This window comes from Sinohyriopsis cumingii, chromosome 6 (genome assembly GCF_028554795.1).
Source record: "Sinohyriopsis cumingii isolate HCF-2022 chromosome 6, ASM2855479v2, whole genome shotgun sequence".
In the NCBI taxonomy this organism is placed as follows: Eukaryota; Metazoa; Mollusca; class Bivalvia; order Unionida; family Unionidae; genus Sinohyriopsis; species Sinohyriopsis cumingii.
In genome coordinates, this window is record NC_142966.1 from 140795043 (window position 1) to 140815286 (window position 20244).

At 39.8% G+C, this 20244-nt stretch overlaps 1 protein-coding gene across 2 annotated transcripts in view; it reads right to left on the reverse strand.

Moving 5' to 3' along the window:
• LOC149798130 (uncharacterized) overlaps window positions 1–20244 on the reverse strand; it is a 114667-nt gene that overhangs the window by 31006 nt on the left and 63417 nt on the right. For both annotated transcript variants that reach the window (XM_089963220.1, XM_089963222.1), the window contains exon 3: window positions 1022–1309. In XM_089963220.1, coding sequence (XP_089819346.1) covers window positions 1022–1309 — 288 coding nt within the window. The remainder of the gene's footprint in view (window positions 1–1021; window positions 1310–20244) is intronic.

The following is a 20244-nucleotide window of genomic DNA, read 5'->3' on the forward strand; positions in this document are numbered from 1 at the left end:
CTCTTGTTCTAAATTTGCAACAGCATGGGGCTCAAGATACGAGCTCCACGAGAAAGTCGTTATAGGGCATTTATCGAAATAAAACAGATCTTTCAATTATTTTGAAGTATGCATAACCGATAACATACGATTAATATGTAAAAACTCAGAATTTAAATTTCTTATTTCTGGTACAAATGTATAAAACAAGTTAATATTCCACTTCAAACGTTTCTATTTTATGAGGTGTTGCATGAATGGTGTAATTCCTTACGAGACAAGTTCCTTAATAACGAGAAATTTCGTCAAATTTTTTTTCAATTTGTTAATGCAAAGAAAGCCAGTGTTGTTACAGTTGCTGGCTGTCGAGCACTGTGATTAACCATCCCAGAAACTAGCAAAGTGGAATGATACCATACAGTTTTTAGTCTCCAAATACGGTTGTAATGTATTATTTGATAGCTGGATGTCAATTTTAAGCTCTTTCAGATACCGGTGTCTTATGGTAGACTTCACTATACCCTTGCTTTTTAAGTCATACTTCTTTCTACAATCATCTCTGTAGAGCACAATGCCTCCATACAGAATCTGCTCTTGAAACTTATTTCTTCGAGAATAATTATTGTCGTGCTATATTTTATCTATCAGTATTTGAGGTTACAATATTATTAGATCAGCCGCCGCATGCACAACATCTATGCATAATCTTATCAAAGACGCAATTTCTTTCCTATGACACACACATCCGTTTTTACCCTTTATACTGAGATATATTTTAGTAATACACAGCTAATAGAGAAATGCATGAATTCGACTACGAATTTATTGCATTGGACCAATACGTCCTATATCAAATGAAACCTAAACAAGTCTCCATGGGAAATACGCGCATGTTGGCGCATTCGATCCTATCTTACGACTGGGTTCGACCTGGTCAAAGCTCTTGGCATCGTGGGAAATAAGATTAAAGATTATAGATAAACTAAAGATTCCGTAAGTCAGATATGGACTGGTATTATATTTATCTAATGGTTATTCTTACCGGCCATGAGTACTGAAAATTGGCCTCAAGAAACAAGTCCACACTATCAACGTCATTTCCTGTGGCAAGATTGTTTTTTTTATATATAGGACTTGTAGCAAATCCTAGCCCGCATGCGCGAGGATTGCCATGCCACCGATGGAGAATACAAATCCTGAGGAATGTAGAACATGCACCAAAGCATGGAGGATAGGAGCTTGGTCCAGAGCAGCATCTTCCGTCCCTGGTCACCCCACGGTTATTGTTCAAAGTAACGACATGCACCTGGAACCGACCATTGGAAAGAGCCTGTAAATGGAAACGGTGAAAATTAATGTATTTTTCACTTGAATAAAAGCACAAGATTTAATTTTGAGCCGCCCAAATATAAATGTCATTATAGATGAAACTATCTCATTATTATTTTCAAATCATTATACAAAATCTTCATAAGTTAGTGCCGCATTTATGAAATTGAAAGCCATTTTCGAATACTCCACTCTATGTTCTATCATTATTTCATTTGGAGAAGTGTTACAGTTGCGTTTTAGATTTTGATAGCTGACATAAGCCAACTCATAGCTTTTTTCACTTTATCTCGATCGTCACACGTGAGTACACATGCGCAATGACATAATAAACAATTTAAAAAAGATCACGACAGCAATATACAAATTGAGCCATATCAAGACACTGCCACTTGCGTTTGTTTTATTGGTCTATTAAGGTTAACCCCCAAAATAGTTTACAAAGTAAACATATTCTCAGTTGTTCTCAGTTGTCAGTGAGACAAAGTAAAAGACAACATAGATTACATCCTTAATAATTTTCGCGAAGTAAAAACATCACAGCTTACCAGTGGGGGTAAGTATACAACACCTTGACATCAGATGTAATATTAACTTTAATGATATCATACCTGTACGCATTGACTATGTAAACGATTCGAAAAGCAAAGTCGACTGACAGTCAGGCCAAATTTTTTATTGTGACTATACTAAATAGGTAGAGATTCTCTTTCTATGCGACTTAAATGCTGCTACAGTAATATGATTATCGATTACCACTATATTTATACGATATTGCATTTTTATGGGAAAATATGAACGAGTTTTATTAGTATTACTCCGAAAAAACGAGTTTAAATTTGCCCATACAAATGAAGTAACATTTTCATTATATACTCATTTTATTTTGTTTTTGCACCTAAGGCGTAATAATAAAAATAGCACACTAAAAGAAACGAAGTAATTGAATTTATGCTGTATTCCAGAATAAATATACAACCATAGATACATCAATACACAGTAACAATATTAATGCGCAAATGTAGTTCGTCCATCAAGTAGATGAAGACCACTTTAGTCATCCAGTGTTTTATCGGGAACAAATTGTTTGTGGGTGCGTACGTGGCCGATGAGGCCGATGCGTGCCCTGAATGTTCTGTGGCATTGTGACATTGTGGACATGGGATGGTAGCAACGCTGATCGTGTGGATACTGGCTATGGATTGACTGGCCTGCCTCTGTTGTTCTTCTGCGGCCGTCATGTTGGCCTCGCAAGATTCAGCACCTTTAGTGATGGAAGAGCGCCACACAACCCTGTCCTGGGCAGTCCGCTCCCACGTGTCGTAGCTAATACCAAATTTCTTCAATGACGTCTTCAGGGTGTCCTTGCATCGTTTCCTCTGGCCCCCTTTGTTGCGTTTTCCTTGTTCAAGCTCGCTATAAAAGAGTTTTTGTTGGAAGCCGGCAGTCTGGCATGCGAGCTACATGGCATGCCCATCGCAACTGTGACTACATCACGATAGTGTAGATACTGGGAAAGTTTGCTTGGGCAAAGACCTCAGTATCCTGGATCATGTCTTGTCACTTGATGTTTAGGAGTCTTCTGAGGCAGGTAGTATGGAAGTGGTTCAACTTCCTTGCATGGCGCTGGTACACTGTCCGGGTTTCGCAGGGAGTATTATCTCTCTTTACACTTTTAACGTAGTCTGAAGACTAATGCCTCTTCTGTTCCAGACCTTGGCGCCTAGTCTGCCGAATGCTGCGCTGGCCTTTGCAATCCTGGCATGAACTTCGTCATCTATTACAACATTCTGGGGCAGAGTGCTGTCACGATAGGTGAACCTGTTTACTGCGTTCAGTTTGTATTTGTTGACTGTGATTTTTGGCTCAGCATACATTTTTCCTGGGGCTGGCTAATACATTATTTCAGTCTTCTTTGTGTTGACCGCAAGGCCAAAATTTGTGCAAGCATTAGAGAACTTGTCGACGTTGCTTCGCATGTAAGCTTCAGAGCCAGCGTTCAGGGCGCAGTCATCAGCAAACAGAAAGTCTCTGATGATGTATGTTGTGACCTTAGGTTTTGCTTGAAGCCTCCTGAGGTTGAGCAGTTTGCCATCAATTCGGTATCTGATGATTATTCCCACGTCACCATCTCTAAAGGCAGCAGTGAGCATGGCTGAGAACATGAGACTAAACAGTGATGGTGCCAGTACACGGCCATGCTTCACTCCATTTGAGACAAGAACGGGATTAGATGTCTCACCATTGTTCCGGACTCTAGCTCTCTTACCATCGTGGAATTGCTGCACCATGGTGACAACTTTCCTTGGGCATCCGTACTTGGCTATGATGTTCCACAGGCCCTCTCTGCTAACAGTGTCGAAGGCCATGGGCAGGTCGACTTAGGTTGAGAAAAGGTCAGTATTCTACTCTTGGCTTTTCTCTTGCAACTGCCTAGCAGCGAACAACATGTCGACGGTTCCACGCTCCTTTCGAAATCCACACTGGCTTTCTGGTAGGAGTCCATGGTCAAGCTGTGATGTGAGATGGTCGAGGAGAATCCTGGCGAGTACCTTGCCTGCGATGAAGAGCAAAGAGATACATCGGTCGTTGTCACAGGCCTGAATATTTCCTTTGTGTTTATACAGGCGTAAAATAGTAGCATCGTTGAATTCCTGTGGGATCGTCTCTTTTTGCCACATTAGATGAAACAACTGATGCAGTTTTCCAGTTAGAGCTGCACCGCCTTCCTTGTATGTCTCTGCTGAGATTGAGTCTGAGCCAGGAGCCTTGCCACTAGAGAGCAGACGTATTGCTTTCTGGGTCTATAGCATGGTTGGTGGGTCATCCAGTGATTCATTGACTGGCTCTTGGGGCAGCCGATGGCTTCATCACTGATTGATGTTGGGCGGTTCAGGACAAAGTTGAAGTGTTCAACCCACCTTACGAGGATCTTCTCTTGTTTGTGATCGTTGCGTTACCATCCGCACTGAGGAGAGGTGATAATCCTGAGGGTGATGGGCCATAGACTTCATTCAGCGCACCATAAAACCTCTTCATACTGTTACATATATTTGAGTTAATTTATACTTGATTTAAGTTGTGTTTGATTTGATTTCATTGTTTGCGGGGTTTTAAGTCTTTTTCTTTTCTTTACATGTCAATGTAATGTAATTTCGTTTACTAGGAATTTGATAATTTCCAGAAAATTTAGTTTGATCTGATGTTTTCCTTAGATACCAAACAATAGAAACACTTGTTTCTATTTTTGGCTTAGTTCATGGCCTTGAATGAGGATCAAGTAAACAACTCTTTCTAGGAGTAAAAGTATTGGTTCTTATCAAGGACATACAGGAGCTATGTGACTTTTACATGTAAACATGATCACGTCATCCTCTATTTCGCAATATATTTCGCAATTAGGCATTTCCGAAATTGCAAAGTACTTAGTACTAATAGCGATATTTAGAGAGAGAGAGAGAGAGAGAGGAGAGTCCAGGGTTTTCAAACACGTGATGTCAAGTTGTTTTCTTCTGTTGTGAAAAGAAATGAACTTTTGAGTTTTTGAGTTATTAGTTAATTTTTTTCCAAATTATTTGGACTCTAAAAGATTAATTAGTTTCTCTGGAAATATTGTATTCATACAGAATTCTTGAACAAGGACACTTATTGAAAATTCTGTTTGGATTTCTAAGACTGGAGGATAAATTTTTATGTTTGTACAAGGAACTGTAGACGTCAACACAGTACAGGCTACACCATATGTCATCGCCTTCCATCTTGGATTCTTCGTTGGGACTCGAACTTTGAATCATTAGAACATTTCAATATTAGGACTTCAAAAATTTTATTCGTGGATTATTCTTGTATTATTTTAGGATTCGATTCTGGAAACCGTAAGTTCTCATATTTTTTAATTCTTTAAGTATTTTTCCAGGGAAATAAATTATTTTTTATATTTTCCAAAGCTTGTTGTTTTCACTCTTTCTTGAGTTACTGTTTATTCGAGACTAAATACGTAACATAAGAATACCATGCTTGACAGCGTGGTTTTGGATCTCATCAGCTTTGTTACTCAGCCAGGAGTGCTGCATCTGCCGAAGTTTCTGTTGATCAGTCCTGCGGATGTCATTGAAGGCATCTCTCTTTGAAATGGACATTGGAGCATTTATGTATGCTTTGTGGCGGCGATGTTTTTCATCCAAGAACTGCTTGATGTCTCCGCAATTCTTGTCAAACCAGTCCCTGTGCTTTCTTGGGGAAGGCCTTAAAATCTCCGTTGCGGTGTTGTAGACCAGCACCCTAAGGGTCGCCCAGGCTTCCTCCACATTCTGGGTGTTCAGACGAGTGGACTGAAGATGGTTCTCTAGACAAAAGTCAATTTGGAGTTCGAGTTTTTAGCTTGGCGATGTTAAGCCGTTTTGGAATCTTCTTGCCTTGCGGGTGTCATTTAGGTTGGATACTGATGTTTAGCTTGGAGACTACAAAGCGGTGGTCAGTCCAATATTCTGCACCACACATGGACTTGGTCAACCGTACATCCTCCCTATCCCTCTTTCTGACTATCAATCAGTCAATGCGATGCCAGTCCTTAGATCGGGGACGCATCCATGTTGTCACATTACGGGTAGGGAGGCGGAAGACTGTGTTGGTGATGAGCAGTTCATACTCTGCTCCGGTCTGAAGCAATAGAAGACCATTGCTGTGTCAGCGGCTGACACCATACTTTCCAATGACCCCTTCCCAGGAGATGTTGTCAGAGCCGACTCCTGCACTGAGGTCACCAAGGATGATGAACTTGTCAAATTTGGGAACAGAGGTTATGATAGAGTTGAGTTCTTCATAAAATTTGTTCTTTGTTCATCTGGATTGGCCATGGTTGGAGCGTAAGCACTGTTGATCGTGACATGCTTTCTTCCATTCGACAGTGGGAGTTGCATGGTATAAGCCTGTCATTCACACCCTTTGGAAGTCCAGCTAGCTTGTAAACAAAATCTGTCTTCGCTGCAAAACCAACTCCAGCCTCACGTCGCTCCTCGCTTTCTTTTCCGCAACAAAAGATTGTGTAGCCAGCGCCCCTTTCACAAAGTTTGCCCTCTCCTGCAGGCGGATTTGACTCAAGGCTGCAATATCAATGGTATATCTGGCTAGCTCCCTGAAAATCGGGGCAGTTCTCCTCTGAGGTCTCTCAGCATCACGTCTGTCTTTGTTGTGTTTCCATCGCTGATGCAGGGTCCCCTCCAACCCGAGTTAGCTGGCTAGGGAGGGATGGAGCAGGCAATTTTAGGGCATATTTTCTAGCCCCTTCCTCGTGATATGTAGGTGTGCAGCGCGAATCCTGAAAAGGGCTGCTCAGTCATTCAGGGGGCTGCCGAACTCCACTGCTGCTCCGTGTCAGTGAAAAACGACCATATAGCCTGAGCCACGTGTGTGCAGATTTGAAGCTACGGCTGCCATTGTACGCACACCTGCCCCATGGTCGCTCAACCATGGTCACAGGACTTTGGGGGGAAGGATAAACAAGTGACTTCCGCGTTGACTTGGTTTAAGGTGAGGAAGAATTGCGCGTCGTCGACTTCATTATTTCATCCAAGACCATCTGGATCCAGAGGCAAAACAAGGTCAAGACGGCTGGAGATGGAATCGGATGTAGTGGATGACCAGGACTACCTACATGCCTCGTCCTGTTCTTTGCGCTCCACATCGCATTGCTGAGAATCGCCTTTCTGCCCGTTGAACTAGCTATTGGTTTCTCCCGCGCTGTCTACGGAATCCAGTCTTCACATGCTTGGGTTGGCAAGCCCTGACTTACCGAAGGTTTAAAACCCGTTTGCTACCCTTACCTTGTTTAGCCCGCCAGTCGAAGAGGTTTACCAGGGTGTGGCTCCTGCGCCTGTTATAGCTTCTTGGAGCCACATGTGAGAGCCGGGTGCCTGTTTGGATTAAAGGTGGGAGAACTACCCCAAAGGACGGCACGACTGTTCCCCCACCAGAGATGCTACCCTTCCAATACACTCCCGTTACCCCCGCCCCCCACCCCAGTCTTCTGTGTGTTGATCGTAAGGCCGACATTTGTGCTGTTCTCCAGAAAGCACAAGGACTGGTTTGGGCACATACAAACCATCCAGCGACTTCTGAACATGGTCGCGCGCTCGACATAAGTTTAAAAAGTAATTCTCGTACTTAAAATTGAAACTTAAGATCATAGTTTGAATGAATTCGCATTGAAACAAGTTTTCCAGTTGGTCTGGAATGGACTGATTTTTATTTTCTATCGATTCAATTTATTTCTGCTTTGTTTGCTTGTGATGGACAGGATGTATTAGGTCAATTTCGTACGATGTATATGTGATCTGAGCAATGAAGAGAATGGTCTTGATCAATTTTTCTGCTCTGTAATTGATTTAATGGAAAAATATGAATTATTTTAATTGAAATTATCAAAATTACTTTCTGGAATATCACATTCATTTCGTTTTGAGTGCAGTAAGGAGAATACGATTTCTGTTGGAAATGTGGTCAACATTACCGTACAGTTTCGCAGTGTGTATCAAGTTTTTATATCCATGACATGGATCATGTAATTTTGGATTATAGAATCCCCTCAGAAAGCACATTTTGAGGAAGGTCAAGATGCGAACATGTAAGTATATTAATTGCTATTCTTTTTACCAGCTAAAGACGATATATGTTTATTTTTTGTCACATACTCTTTGATGGAAGGACCCCAGCTTTGTATATGACCTGTATGGCTTCTATCGCCTAAATCCAAAACACTGTATCAAAAAAGTTAACGGGCAAAACTGCAAAGCAGTTGCTGTGTGGCAGTCCATTTAACAAGCAGGAAATAAGACTTCTTCGTCATCTTGGATTAGTGGTTCTGAGGTTTTTAGCTTTCTACCAAAACCTTCAGTTACATTTTTTCTCGAATTTAGTGTCTTGATTGACTGGTTCATTTCTGATAGAAATGTGACAGCCTATGGCCTCAATATGCTATTTAAGGCTATTTGTACAGACATTAGACAGCACTGGTCATAGTCGGAACAATTCTATTTGCGAAAAGGTATTAATATTTCTACGAAATAACTGTTAACATGATCAGAATGATATTCTCAATACAGTGTTTTGTGAACACTAAGTTCATTTTTTTGTTTGCTTGCTTGAAAGTTTCTTTTGTGACTCAGTGAACTTATCCACATCTTCAACTTTATCATCTCTACTTTCAAATGGACACGTAACTTTTTTAGTTCATTCACAAGGAAATCTAATAAACCAAAAGCTAAAGCCTCTGCAACATGAGCGTACATTGTTTGTTTCCAATCAAAGTAGTTCCTAATACATGATACTATGTATATACACACGTACCGTGCAATATGGAGCCGTTCCGTATGGAAAAATACTGCACAGTTCTGACAATGTAAAGTTAACGAAAAAAATGAGCATAAAATAATGTTTAAAAATATTCAACTGATAATATTTTCCCTGTGTATGTTGACTGTGGCAGTGGTTTGTTGGAATATTGTACCGTCACAGCGGTATATGATATAACTGTCGAAAAATTCAAAGATTGATGAATATGTTATTTTGAAGAATTTATTAATCTACACATTTCTGAGATTATATTTCCAGAGCTATGAACAATTTATATCGTTTCAGAAAAGATTAAATCTCTGTTTCGTTTAAATACATCATACGCGTTTGACACAAATACTCAAAGAAAGTTGTATGATTATTCTAATACCTTTCTGGAACTTGCTGACTAATTGGATTAGAAATTATCTTAGAACAGCAACAATGTGAAAAAACGTGAAAAGTCAGTAAAATTCGATATTGTGCAGGAAAAATTAAGTCGATGATTTTGACAAGATAAGACCTCTCACTGTTGATGAATAGAGCAGTGAATGATAATAATGGCGATGATGTAATTATTGAATAAAATGCATCCAGTAGCAATGAAGATCATTACGGATGAATTAATTCAGAAATGCTCTTAGAATTATAATACAACACTGGCATCCACACTCACTGTGAGAAGAAATAGAACACAAATCTACGACGACGCAGAAGCAAGACAGTTGGCTTTATGTGATACTTTACTAAAGATATTTCGAAGCAAATAATCAGCAGCATGCATTACTAGCACAATATGTTTGAGACTACTGGATATCAACACAAAAAGAATGGAATATTAGTTGCTGTACATTTGTATCATGGATTAGAGGTACTTTGGCCTACTTTTCATGGAAATTCCTTCTGAGTTGGGACTTTAAACATTTGGTCAGAATAGAGAAGATGAGCCCATTTACTTAGCAGAGCCTGGTGTGAGATTAAAACTCAACTTCATAGATGAAAAATGTATTTCACAATTTATGGCCGTCAATTTGAGTACTGGCCTCGGGATTGTGAAGCGTTTACTTACATACCACAGTATATCAAGCAGATACCAAGAAAAAGACGAGGGAATCAATCAAATGAAATTTAAGTAAAGAATGAACCTTTTACATATGTAAAAGAAGTTCAATGGCATTAGGACGCAACTGTGCGGCACAACATGTCATTATGAATAATGTAAATCGCATCTGTTTTAGTCACGTGTTGGTCTAGATGCTCGACTATTCCTTGAATGTGGTATCAGAGTAAACTCTCTTAATCAGCTTTGCCGCCCATGCGGATCTCTTCGCTACTAATATCGTGCACGAGGTGTCAAAGATTCGCTGAACCTATAATTGTAGAAACATAAGGCGATATGACTGTAGAAACACCCAGCAAGGTCAACCAAAAAGATACAGAAGTCAATTAAAAAAATAGCCAGGGTTGAAACGATTGCGGTTTCTGATCCTGGTATAGCAAATATGCTGCAAACATTGAATTCAATTTTGGTAGCATAAACTTTTCTGTGCAGATAACTAGGGGTACATTCCACCCAAAAATTGAAGAACTGAACCGTAGTATCGATGTTAATGTGTTCGCTTGGAACAATGGCTTTTATGCGCTTGCACTATCGTCACGTGTATAAAATTAAACTTCACCCAGACTGATCAGCTGTTGCTAAGCGAAACGAATAATTCAAAGTCGAGGTATCAATACGTGTGGATAAAGAATCTTTCCCAGTTGTTTAACGACAGAGTTAATACCATGGTAAAATGTTTCCATACAGAAGTTGCCTACATTTATTTACCACACAACATTTTCATGACGACCATGCGTTTTGCAGCCGTGGAATGAACGCGAAAGAGCAGCGTACACTCATGAAAGAACCCGGAGAAAATGATCTGAAATTCACAGTGATGCAACGAAACATAAAAGTTCCGTATAGTATTTACTTTAAACTGATTTTATGTTCCGCTTCCTGACACAACCAACGACGTGCAGTCAAGGACAATTCAAGTTGCTGAACAAGTTTCATGCGGGTTTTGTTATACTGTAGTCAGATATGATGGAGTAACTGAGTCACCAGTATTGTATCGTGGTCAGGACTTATTTGAGATGTTTCCTAAATTACTGAACGTTACCGCCAAATGGGTCAAACAACGTCTCTTTAAGCCCGCAGACATGATTATGACAAAGGATGCCAATCGTGAGTTCGTAAGGCCACTCATTGCTGGATCTGCAATAACTTTTTCAGTTCCACTAATACTAAATTTCATTATTTCTGTCACATCAATGATGCGTGAAGAGGAGCCGCGCAAAATGCATTAACAGTTATGAATTTATCCATACAAAACAGGAATTCCCGTTGTGCTTCATAACATGTATGTGCAGGATGATCATTTAATAATACAAGCAGTAGTAACCGTGCTAAACGCACCAATAGCCGTCACTCCAAACATAATAACGCAATGGAAAAATACATGCTGTTTAGGCTCGGGCAACTGCAGTTTATTGACTTGCTGCAGTTTCACAATTCTAGCCGGGATAAACTCGTGAAAAACTAATCAGTGGGAAGTGGAGTTTTTCATGGCAATGATCGATTTAAAATCACTGGACGATAATTTTGGTTTATTCACACGCAAAGAAATCCATCCTTACAAGGGCATACCCGATTGGAACAAGTTTGCTGAAACTTACTTACCACCGATCGAGGTATTATATTGATCATTGTATTGCTAAGGTATTTCCAACAAAGACTATGCACATGCAAACAATATGTGGTCCGCGTTTTGTTGTCAAACCTTTGGTGAATTTCATGAATGAATTTGCGTGCAGATGTGTTGTTGCTTGTGAGAGCCTTCGAGACATTTCGTAGTACTGCCATGTGTGTGTACTATCTCGATCCTGCGCACTACTTTTCATCACCAGATATGGCATGGGATGCGCTGCTATAAAAAAGAGTAAAACTGGAATTACTCGAAAACACAGATCAGCATCTATTTATTGAATGTGGTATTTGTGGCAGTATTTCCATGTCGAATCACCGTTACGCGCATGACAACAACCAAAAAACATAAATGGGTATGACCCCACTGTCATACATAATCGAATCATGTACCCTTAAAACAACACAAATATACAAAAACAAATATTAGGATACGATCGTAACAGAGACATCGGGTACTTTTATAAAGATGACTTGGAGTATTAGAAAATATTCAGCACTTTCACAACGATGACCCACTAGCACTAGAAGCAATGACTGTACCCAAATCATTCATGCCAAATCATCGAGGGGTTACAACGTCTGTATACATAATAAACCAGGGGCCCCGAGTGGCCGAGTGGTCTAAAGCGCTCTCCGTTACGGATCACTGCCATCTCACCTCTGTCTGCGTGAGTTCGAGTCTCGGATTGGGCTAATGTGGGCATGTGAGAAAGCTTGCCAGTAGCTTCTCGTGGGTCGATGGTTCTTTCCGGGTTTTTTCCGGGTTCTTCCTCCACCATTAAAACTGGTCGCCATGTATAGCCTATCGTGTACTGACAAATGGCGTTAAACTCTACACAACAACAACAATAACATAATACACCAAGCTTATTCTGAACATGAGAACTATGAGCAATTACGTAGTACATGTGAGAAACATGCAGTAATATCCTTGAGCAATTACGCATGCGCTGCGAGTCCACCAGGTCCTTAGGTTTCACTAAAGTACGTGGATGACTCCACATACACAGATGAATACAGATCTGTGTACAACGGCTACGAATGAGTATGAGAAAGATTTCTTTAAATTTATCAACAATGCTGTGTTCAGTAGGACGACGAAACATTTGAGAAAGCGAATTGTCAGTGAACTTGAACAAGCAAGTTTATTCATTGGAAATAAAATATATTGATGTATTAAATAAACAAACATCGAGGAAATACGCGAGGGAGTTCGTGTGGAGGCAAAATGTACTCAGGTACTCGACAAAAGGGTCGGGGGCAATTTTGAATTTTTCAACAACCGATCCATCTACGTGATTATCAATGATCGAAACAATGTCTCAATTTTTAAAGAGGTTTGCCAATGAATGCTTAAAAATCCAATGCGTGCAGCTGTTTTAAGACCCCTGTATTGGAACGAACACCTTTTCAAATACCACCGATGGTGTATGATGCAAACATCGATGTTGAAATGCCTAAACTGGTATTTAAGGAGTTTATTGGGAAACAAAAGCCGCCGGTGCGAAGTAGACTCACCTTAGAAACAGATACAATGAATTTATGATCGAGACCCCGAACAAGGCAAGTGATTGTGGTAAGAATACATACAAAAATACAAATGTCCACTCTGATCCCAACAACTACCTATAGGAAACGGTCTTGGCCTCTTCCATCTCGCAGCGGATGCCCACCAATGACATCAAGGACCAGGGAACGTTTCTCGCATTGATGCAAGAACTTGTTGAAGATATTGATGATGATAATGATGATTTTTACAACACTGATGACGAGTACTAAAGGCCTTCTCGTTTTACATGAATCAATGCTACAATGTAGCGTGTCATTGCAAATACAACTCGAGCGTTTCTTCAATGATTATAACTTCGTCCACGAGCTAAACTTTTATATGACTTTTCATACCTCAATCACCGCGGGAACGGTCACACATAAGAAAATTGCACATAGATCGTTGTGTGTTTATTACGGTTGGACAAATATTGGATCACAACCGTTTGCTGGTCTTCGCGTTTATGTTTTATGTTCGTGTTTTCAGCGAATGATCGCGCAACCTGGGATACTGTTGAACTTCCCAATGGCACTTATATTAATGTAACAATCAATGATGAAATCCGATGAAGAATTTCATTAGTGACCCGTAAAGTTTCCAAGATCTACATACGAGTACATGATCCAACACTCACCTCTACTATAATGATTGAGTCTCCACAGTACAAGGTTGATATGAAACAGTCGTCGCTTAGAACAGTTCTCGGTTGGCCAGAAGAGATTTCTGAGGATACACGTTTCATGGGATATATTATTGCGCCACATACAGTTTAATAAAACATGTGACAAATCAGTGGCAGTTATAATGCAGGAAGTGGTATTTCCATAAGTATTACACCGCATGGTTAGATTTTGTTTGGATCCATATATATTTCATGCTACAATCCTCAGCTGAAATAGCTTCAGTTTACTCTTGTGGACCAGGACGGGCAAATGCTGGACCTGAGCTGGGAGTCATTTGAAAGATCAGGGATTTTAAGCGGTTCAATCGATTCGAGATCGACTACGACGATTATGGACTCAAGTACCGTGGGAAGGTTTGTAAAACCATCAATGAGGCGGCTCAACAACATCAGGCTGATTCAATTAATGCAAATGCGGCAATGGGAAGCTGATTACGAATGTGGCATAAACCTGAAGGTAAGAAGCGAAACTGATAATGTATCAACAATGATACCATTTATTGACGCATCCAGTTCCGCGCTTGACGTGAACGTTCCTTTGTTAGTAGATCACAGTGTCCAATATTTTCAGTATTATTCGTACCCGGAAAGAGATCATGATCAACAAAAGATAGGATTAAAAACACGTCTCAATATTTTCTCCCAGGTGAGCCCTTTTTAGAAATCTAGGGAACACTTGTATACGATGGTATTCCTCGCAACATTTCCAGCTTTGTCATCAGCTGCGTCTCCTACGGTTTCCAAACCGACTGAATTAGCAGCTATAGAAACAGCATCATCAGTGGCTTTGGAATGAGCATAGCATCTCGTCAAAAAAAATAAAAAAAGCATTTGATTACCGAGACGATTCGAAGATTATATTCAGGCAAAGGTCTTCGACTACCCGAAACAATACCAACTGACCAACTGACCTTTGGTCAGGGTTTCCTCGTTGACAAAAGAGAAGCTTCTTAGCGTCCATTTATTAAGTTTGATTTACTAACGATGACCAAATCGGTCAAGCATATACGATGTATTTTTATGTGCGACGTACCTGGAGCTACGATATAGGCATCGTCAACCTGGATTCCACAGCATTTCCTGAAATTCATTGGGTTGAAAACATGACAACGCTTGGCTCGTACGGGATTGTACCAGCGATAAGCTTTTGATTATTTAACTGGCTGGACGACAACCGCTAATTTATTCAACACCGCTGTTACAAACTCGGCTGATGAGTTCATTTGTGGACACCGTGCTGTTAAAGAGTTATATGCACTTGCTTGAAACAAACACCAACGCGACAAATGATTATTGAATTTGCATTGTCATTTAGAAACAACATTTATTAGTAAACAATATATCTCTTCATCTTTAGGACGAAGTGCAGTCCAAATGCCGCGATCATGTGGATCTGAGCAGGTTGGCTACCAAATCGGCTTTGGCTGAATTTACCAGACTGGTTGTAACTGACGTTGACCCAGGCGAGCTCGTGGTTTTCCGAGATGAGAGTGGAAAGCTTAAATCGTCTAAATTAACAAAATCGGGGGGGGGGGTTAAAGACAATGGCGTGTGGATTGCCCTTATCAAAGACTATCTTGATGATGGTGATGATGCAACAAAGCAATACGAGGACGAACAAATTACTGGGATACCGTTGCCACCATGAGGAAAAAAATGATAATATAATATCGAATGGTCGAATTCTTTTTGCTAATGTGAATGTTTTTTTTGTTTTTTTTATAAGCCTAAACTTCGCATCTTAACTGCACGCAAGTCCGGGTCACATTTATTGATCGTATCCGGTTACAATGGGCAACATTATTGACAAATAACCAGTCTGGTCCACGAATAATAATACATAATAATCCCGAAGAACTTGTAGAATCTTTCACATATATTACATCAGTATAAATAGTTGTCAACGACTGAAGCATTCTACATCTATCCATGTAGGAACTGGACTGTCTCTAGCGTCTGTGTTTAAGATTAGATTTATCATTACATATAAGTGATGAATTCTAACCGCGGTGAGGAAGTTGCGATAATAAACATTGTGATTTTGTTCCACTTGTCGATGAATATCTGCGCCAGAGTGTGGTTAACAAACCCTCGTATACACTGCAATATAATCTTGATAAGAGCCAAACAGAAATCAACAGTTGCAACCAACCTTATGTATCCTCGTGTGTGTGTCTGTGTATGTGTGTGTGTGTGATTTAGATTTTTAACGTAGCTTTAACAATCTCAGTCATATCGCTGTGATGTCTGCAGAGTGGCAGTTTATGTTGATGTGTAGTACAGGAGCATGAAGTTGCAGACATGTAGCATCATGTCCCACCAAGTCACCTTATCCTGACATACGGAGAACCAGTTGTAAAACTATCCACTTAATGCTGAGCGCCACGCGTGGCAGCAGCTTGTACTATTGTTATAAATGTATGGTATGATTCGGTCGGGGTTCGAAGCCCTGACATCCTGCATCAGAGGCGGACGCATAAACCACTTTGGCTACCAGAGCGGTCCTGGTGTACCAATACCAACTCGAGGTCAGCTTGAAGTTATAGCATTAACACGTGAAAACTCTCAAGCGTGACTGTATCACCAGGTATGAAAGCAGTCATATATTGTTTCTACAGTGTTGAAGTGGAATTCACCGACAAATCTACCCAGACTGCATTCGTCGTTTATCATGTTAGACCGAAAATGACTTAACCAAGAAGAGAACAACATCGACTGTAATACTCCAAGGACGTACTTGTTCGGGTAACAGTTTTGGACAAAGACTACTAACAATCGTTTCAAACACCATTCTATGGTGCAATTGACTTTTTCTGTATAATCTTAATGTTATGCCCCCAGATGGCAAAATTGCTAAAGACTTAAATATTTTCAGGCAGATATTTTCTATAATTGTATGGTAGTTGTACCAGTATAAAATAATAATTTGTTAAAAGCGCGTGTGCTTGTTGCATGTGATCAGTGTCAGCCTTTCGAGCCATTATATAATTATACTACGCGATCACATAATCAATAGAAGAACTATGACAGACCTTGAATGTTACATACGTGAGAATATTATCGAAGCGGAACTAAAAGTGCGAGGTGAAATCACTAGAAAGACTGTCTTACTAGAGAAATACAAACGTTTATGCATGGATGCTGATTCTATTTATGGACTCGCCTCCGCGACCATTGTAGGCCTGAGTATTCCTGGAATTATGACCACAGCACCAATCGTGGACACGCCAACCAAAAGTATTGCCGAGACTATATCAATAGCAACCTGTGGGACTGGTAAAATAATTTCTATTCACGAATACATTTCTTCTATTCATAGCTTTTCGCAGCTGCACAAATCAGTCACAATACGATTAGCAAAATGTAATCAGTAATCATTAAAGATAATCCGTTCGAGACCGTGTTGATGGAAATGCAAATCAACGACGAAATTGAGGACAGGTAATGAAACCGAGGCGTTAGTGAACAAAAGCAATTGAGTAACAAGCAGTGAAAATCAAGCAAACATCGTCTACGATGTCAGTGCAGTCGGACACTTTTTCCTACTAATAAGCTGTGAAATTTTTACTATGAGAAATTAATAAAGATAATAATTGTTGTCTTTTTCTTGGTCATACTGTCAAGCTGATTACATTTTTATGTTGTAAAATGTTTTAAGTATGACCTTAATAAACTAATAAAACCACACCAGCTGAGCTTAAATTCGTGGCAAGTGTATTTATGTGGTTTGTTGTTGATTTGTTGTTGGCGTGATTATTCGTTATTGTTTATTATCACATAACGCATCCACTCACGTGTGACGATCGGGGTAAAAGTAATAAAGTCATGGGGAATAGAAGGAGTTGGCTTGTCGCAGCTATATAGAATCTATGTCAAGGAAATCTCGGTCAAGGGTTTATATTATCTGTCTGCCCACGAGGCTTGCCAGAGTGGGGAGACATATAATATAAACCCGCGACTGGGATTTCCTTGTCTCGGTCCAATTCCCAACGTAGATTATTTTTCTCACCCAATATTTTCCTTTAAAGTAAAAAGAATTCTGCACTAGTGTTCACGTACAATGTTTACATGCGGCGCATGAATATAACTATGTTAATGAGGGCTGTGGTGTGACTGTTGCGTCCGAAGTACATAGTTTATACGCGTGAGCAAAGAAAAATAACAACATAAAGCGTCGCATAATAATGAGGTATTATCACATTTAATATATGGATGTTATATGAAACTGACAATAAATAATTAATATTTATTACAAGAAACTTTTATTTTCATCAGTTCCAACTTTGAAAAGTTATATTGTAAATAATAAAACGATATTGGCTACTCAGCTCTACTGTAGTTATACTTAGTATAAGCTGTAACGAAGAGTAACATCTTTCTTTAGATTATTCATGGGTAATTAGAGATCTGTGTCACTATCGTATATAACTATTCATTTCTTTGGAGGAGGTGAAACTGTGTGTGACATACTTGTGTTGTCCTTAATATTGATTGTAAAATTACCCCCGTGTATAATAGACCCTCCAAAAACGGACTATAGCGGATAACCATGTGCTAAGCTTTCAAGTTCACGGATTCTTTGAACATTTATTTTTCTGTCCTGGAAATATGGCAAGTGCTACAGTGAAATTTGCTTATTGATTAATGTGCTGACGGATAAATAATTCCTTCTGGCTGGTAAGTGTATTATTTGTCATTAAATAGTGTAGGTATATTTTTTATTCAACCGGGGCACAATGGAGATGCTTAACAAAATTAGAAAAAAGCATGTTTTATATAACACTTTTCTGGCTGTTGCTAAGTTTTCCGTAGTTGTTAAGAGAGTTGGGAGGCTATGAAGTGTATAGGTCTATAGTCTATATGCATGGATCAGTGTTTTCTGTTATATTGTTCATTTCACACAGCACTGAGAATTTTATCATATCTGTAGCACAGACATTTTCATGTCAGCGTCATTAAATGTAGCTAACATTGTATAATTTGTTTCACACGAAGTATTTAAAACTAGTTAGTTAGCTTTAGCTACATTTAATGACGCTGATTTAAAAATGTACTGAGCTAGGCCTGCATATAGGATAAAATTGACCATGCTGTGTGGAACGAACAAGCATAAAACCAAAAAGCTCGACATCATATGCGTTTATCTTTGTCTCTCTCGAAATGTTTTTGTATGGTGTGTTTTCAAAAATGGCTTTAACTTTAGTTACTATGTTTTTGTTATATATGTGTTGATGTTGTTGTTGTTGTTTGATTTTAGTACAACTACGTCAGGCACAACAGAAGACAACAAGAGTTTCTTTTTTCAAAAGTAGTTCTCAGCGCGTGGACACCTTGACTGAAACGGCTGGTCTGAGATGACTAGACTGAGACAGGAAAAGTAAGGTTAGCAAAATAAGTAGATTTCTCTGCCGCATGGGTGAGAAATCAAAATCTCAAACCCCTAATGTAACACCACTGATGGGATCGAATGATCATAGTTGGATATTTTATTTAAGTATAATGTTTATCTAATCACCAGTGTCAGACTGGCCCATCTAGCAACCTGTCTAACAGCAGACGGGCCGCGGGTATTTAGGTATCATCAAAAGGGGAGGACCGCCATGATGTTGGGCCACCTGACCTATGGGCAGATTCAAAGTTTTGTCCCAGTCAGGCACTTGGCTTTGTGTTAACTAGGTCACGTTTACACTTCGAAATATCTCGAACCAGCATATTTTAATCCTAGTAATTACAAGTTTTCCCTTTTCTGTGGTCAAATCAGTGGATGCCATCGACAAAACATTTTGTTTTAGGTAGCACGATGTTTTCTTGCGTTAGCCTCTTCGCTTGACGCCAGAAAACCGAGCGCCATCCTCGCTAGCCAATTTTGTGGACCAAACTTCATTTATCATCGACGTGGAACTGTATTAAGAACGAAATCACAATACAGGAGTTGATTAGGGTCACAATGATTTTGATCGGACAAGATATACTTAACATGATTAGCATTCATTATAGGTGTCTGGATTTAGTGAGAATCGCTGTTCTTAAACCGCTCCGATGGCCTAGTGGATGCGGGAGGTCGTGAGTTCGATCCCCGGCCGAGTCATACCAAAGACTTGCAAGAATGGTACTAACAGCTTCCTCGCTTGGCGCTCAGCATTAGGATGTTAGTGTTAGGACTTGTCGGCCTGGTGTCAGGATAATGTGACTGGGTGGGACATCATGCAACTTGTCTGCGCAAGATGCTCAAGTGCTAGACATCACTATAAACTGACACAATGCAGACATCGTAGCGAAATGACTGAAAAATTACTAGCTACCTGAATTCAAATGCCTTGTTGATGAAATCCGCTGATTTTATGCCAGAAAGGACTGGATTTATAAGGATTGAATGATCACGATCATCCTTATAATAAAGCGTGAAAATCGACTACACGTTATGCATGAATGGCCATGGCCTAATAGAGTGTAATCGATTTCTTCAGGACTCCAAGAATCCCATAACATATGAAGTTCAATTCTTAAATATACAAATCATCAGTGTCTCAAGTATTCATGACTTCATCGAGATAAGTCACACGTTTACATACATCTTACCCTCGTTGTGATTTTCAAATCAGCCCTCTAGCATGTTGGCCCTCGAGA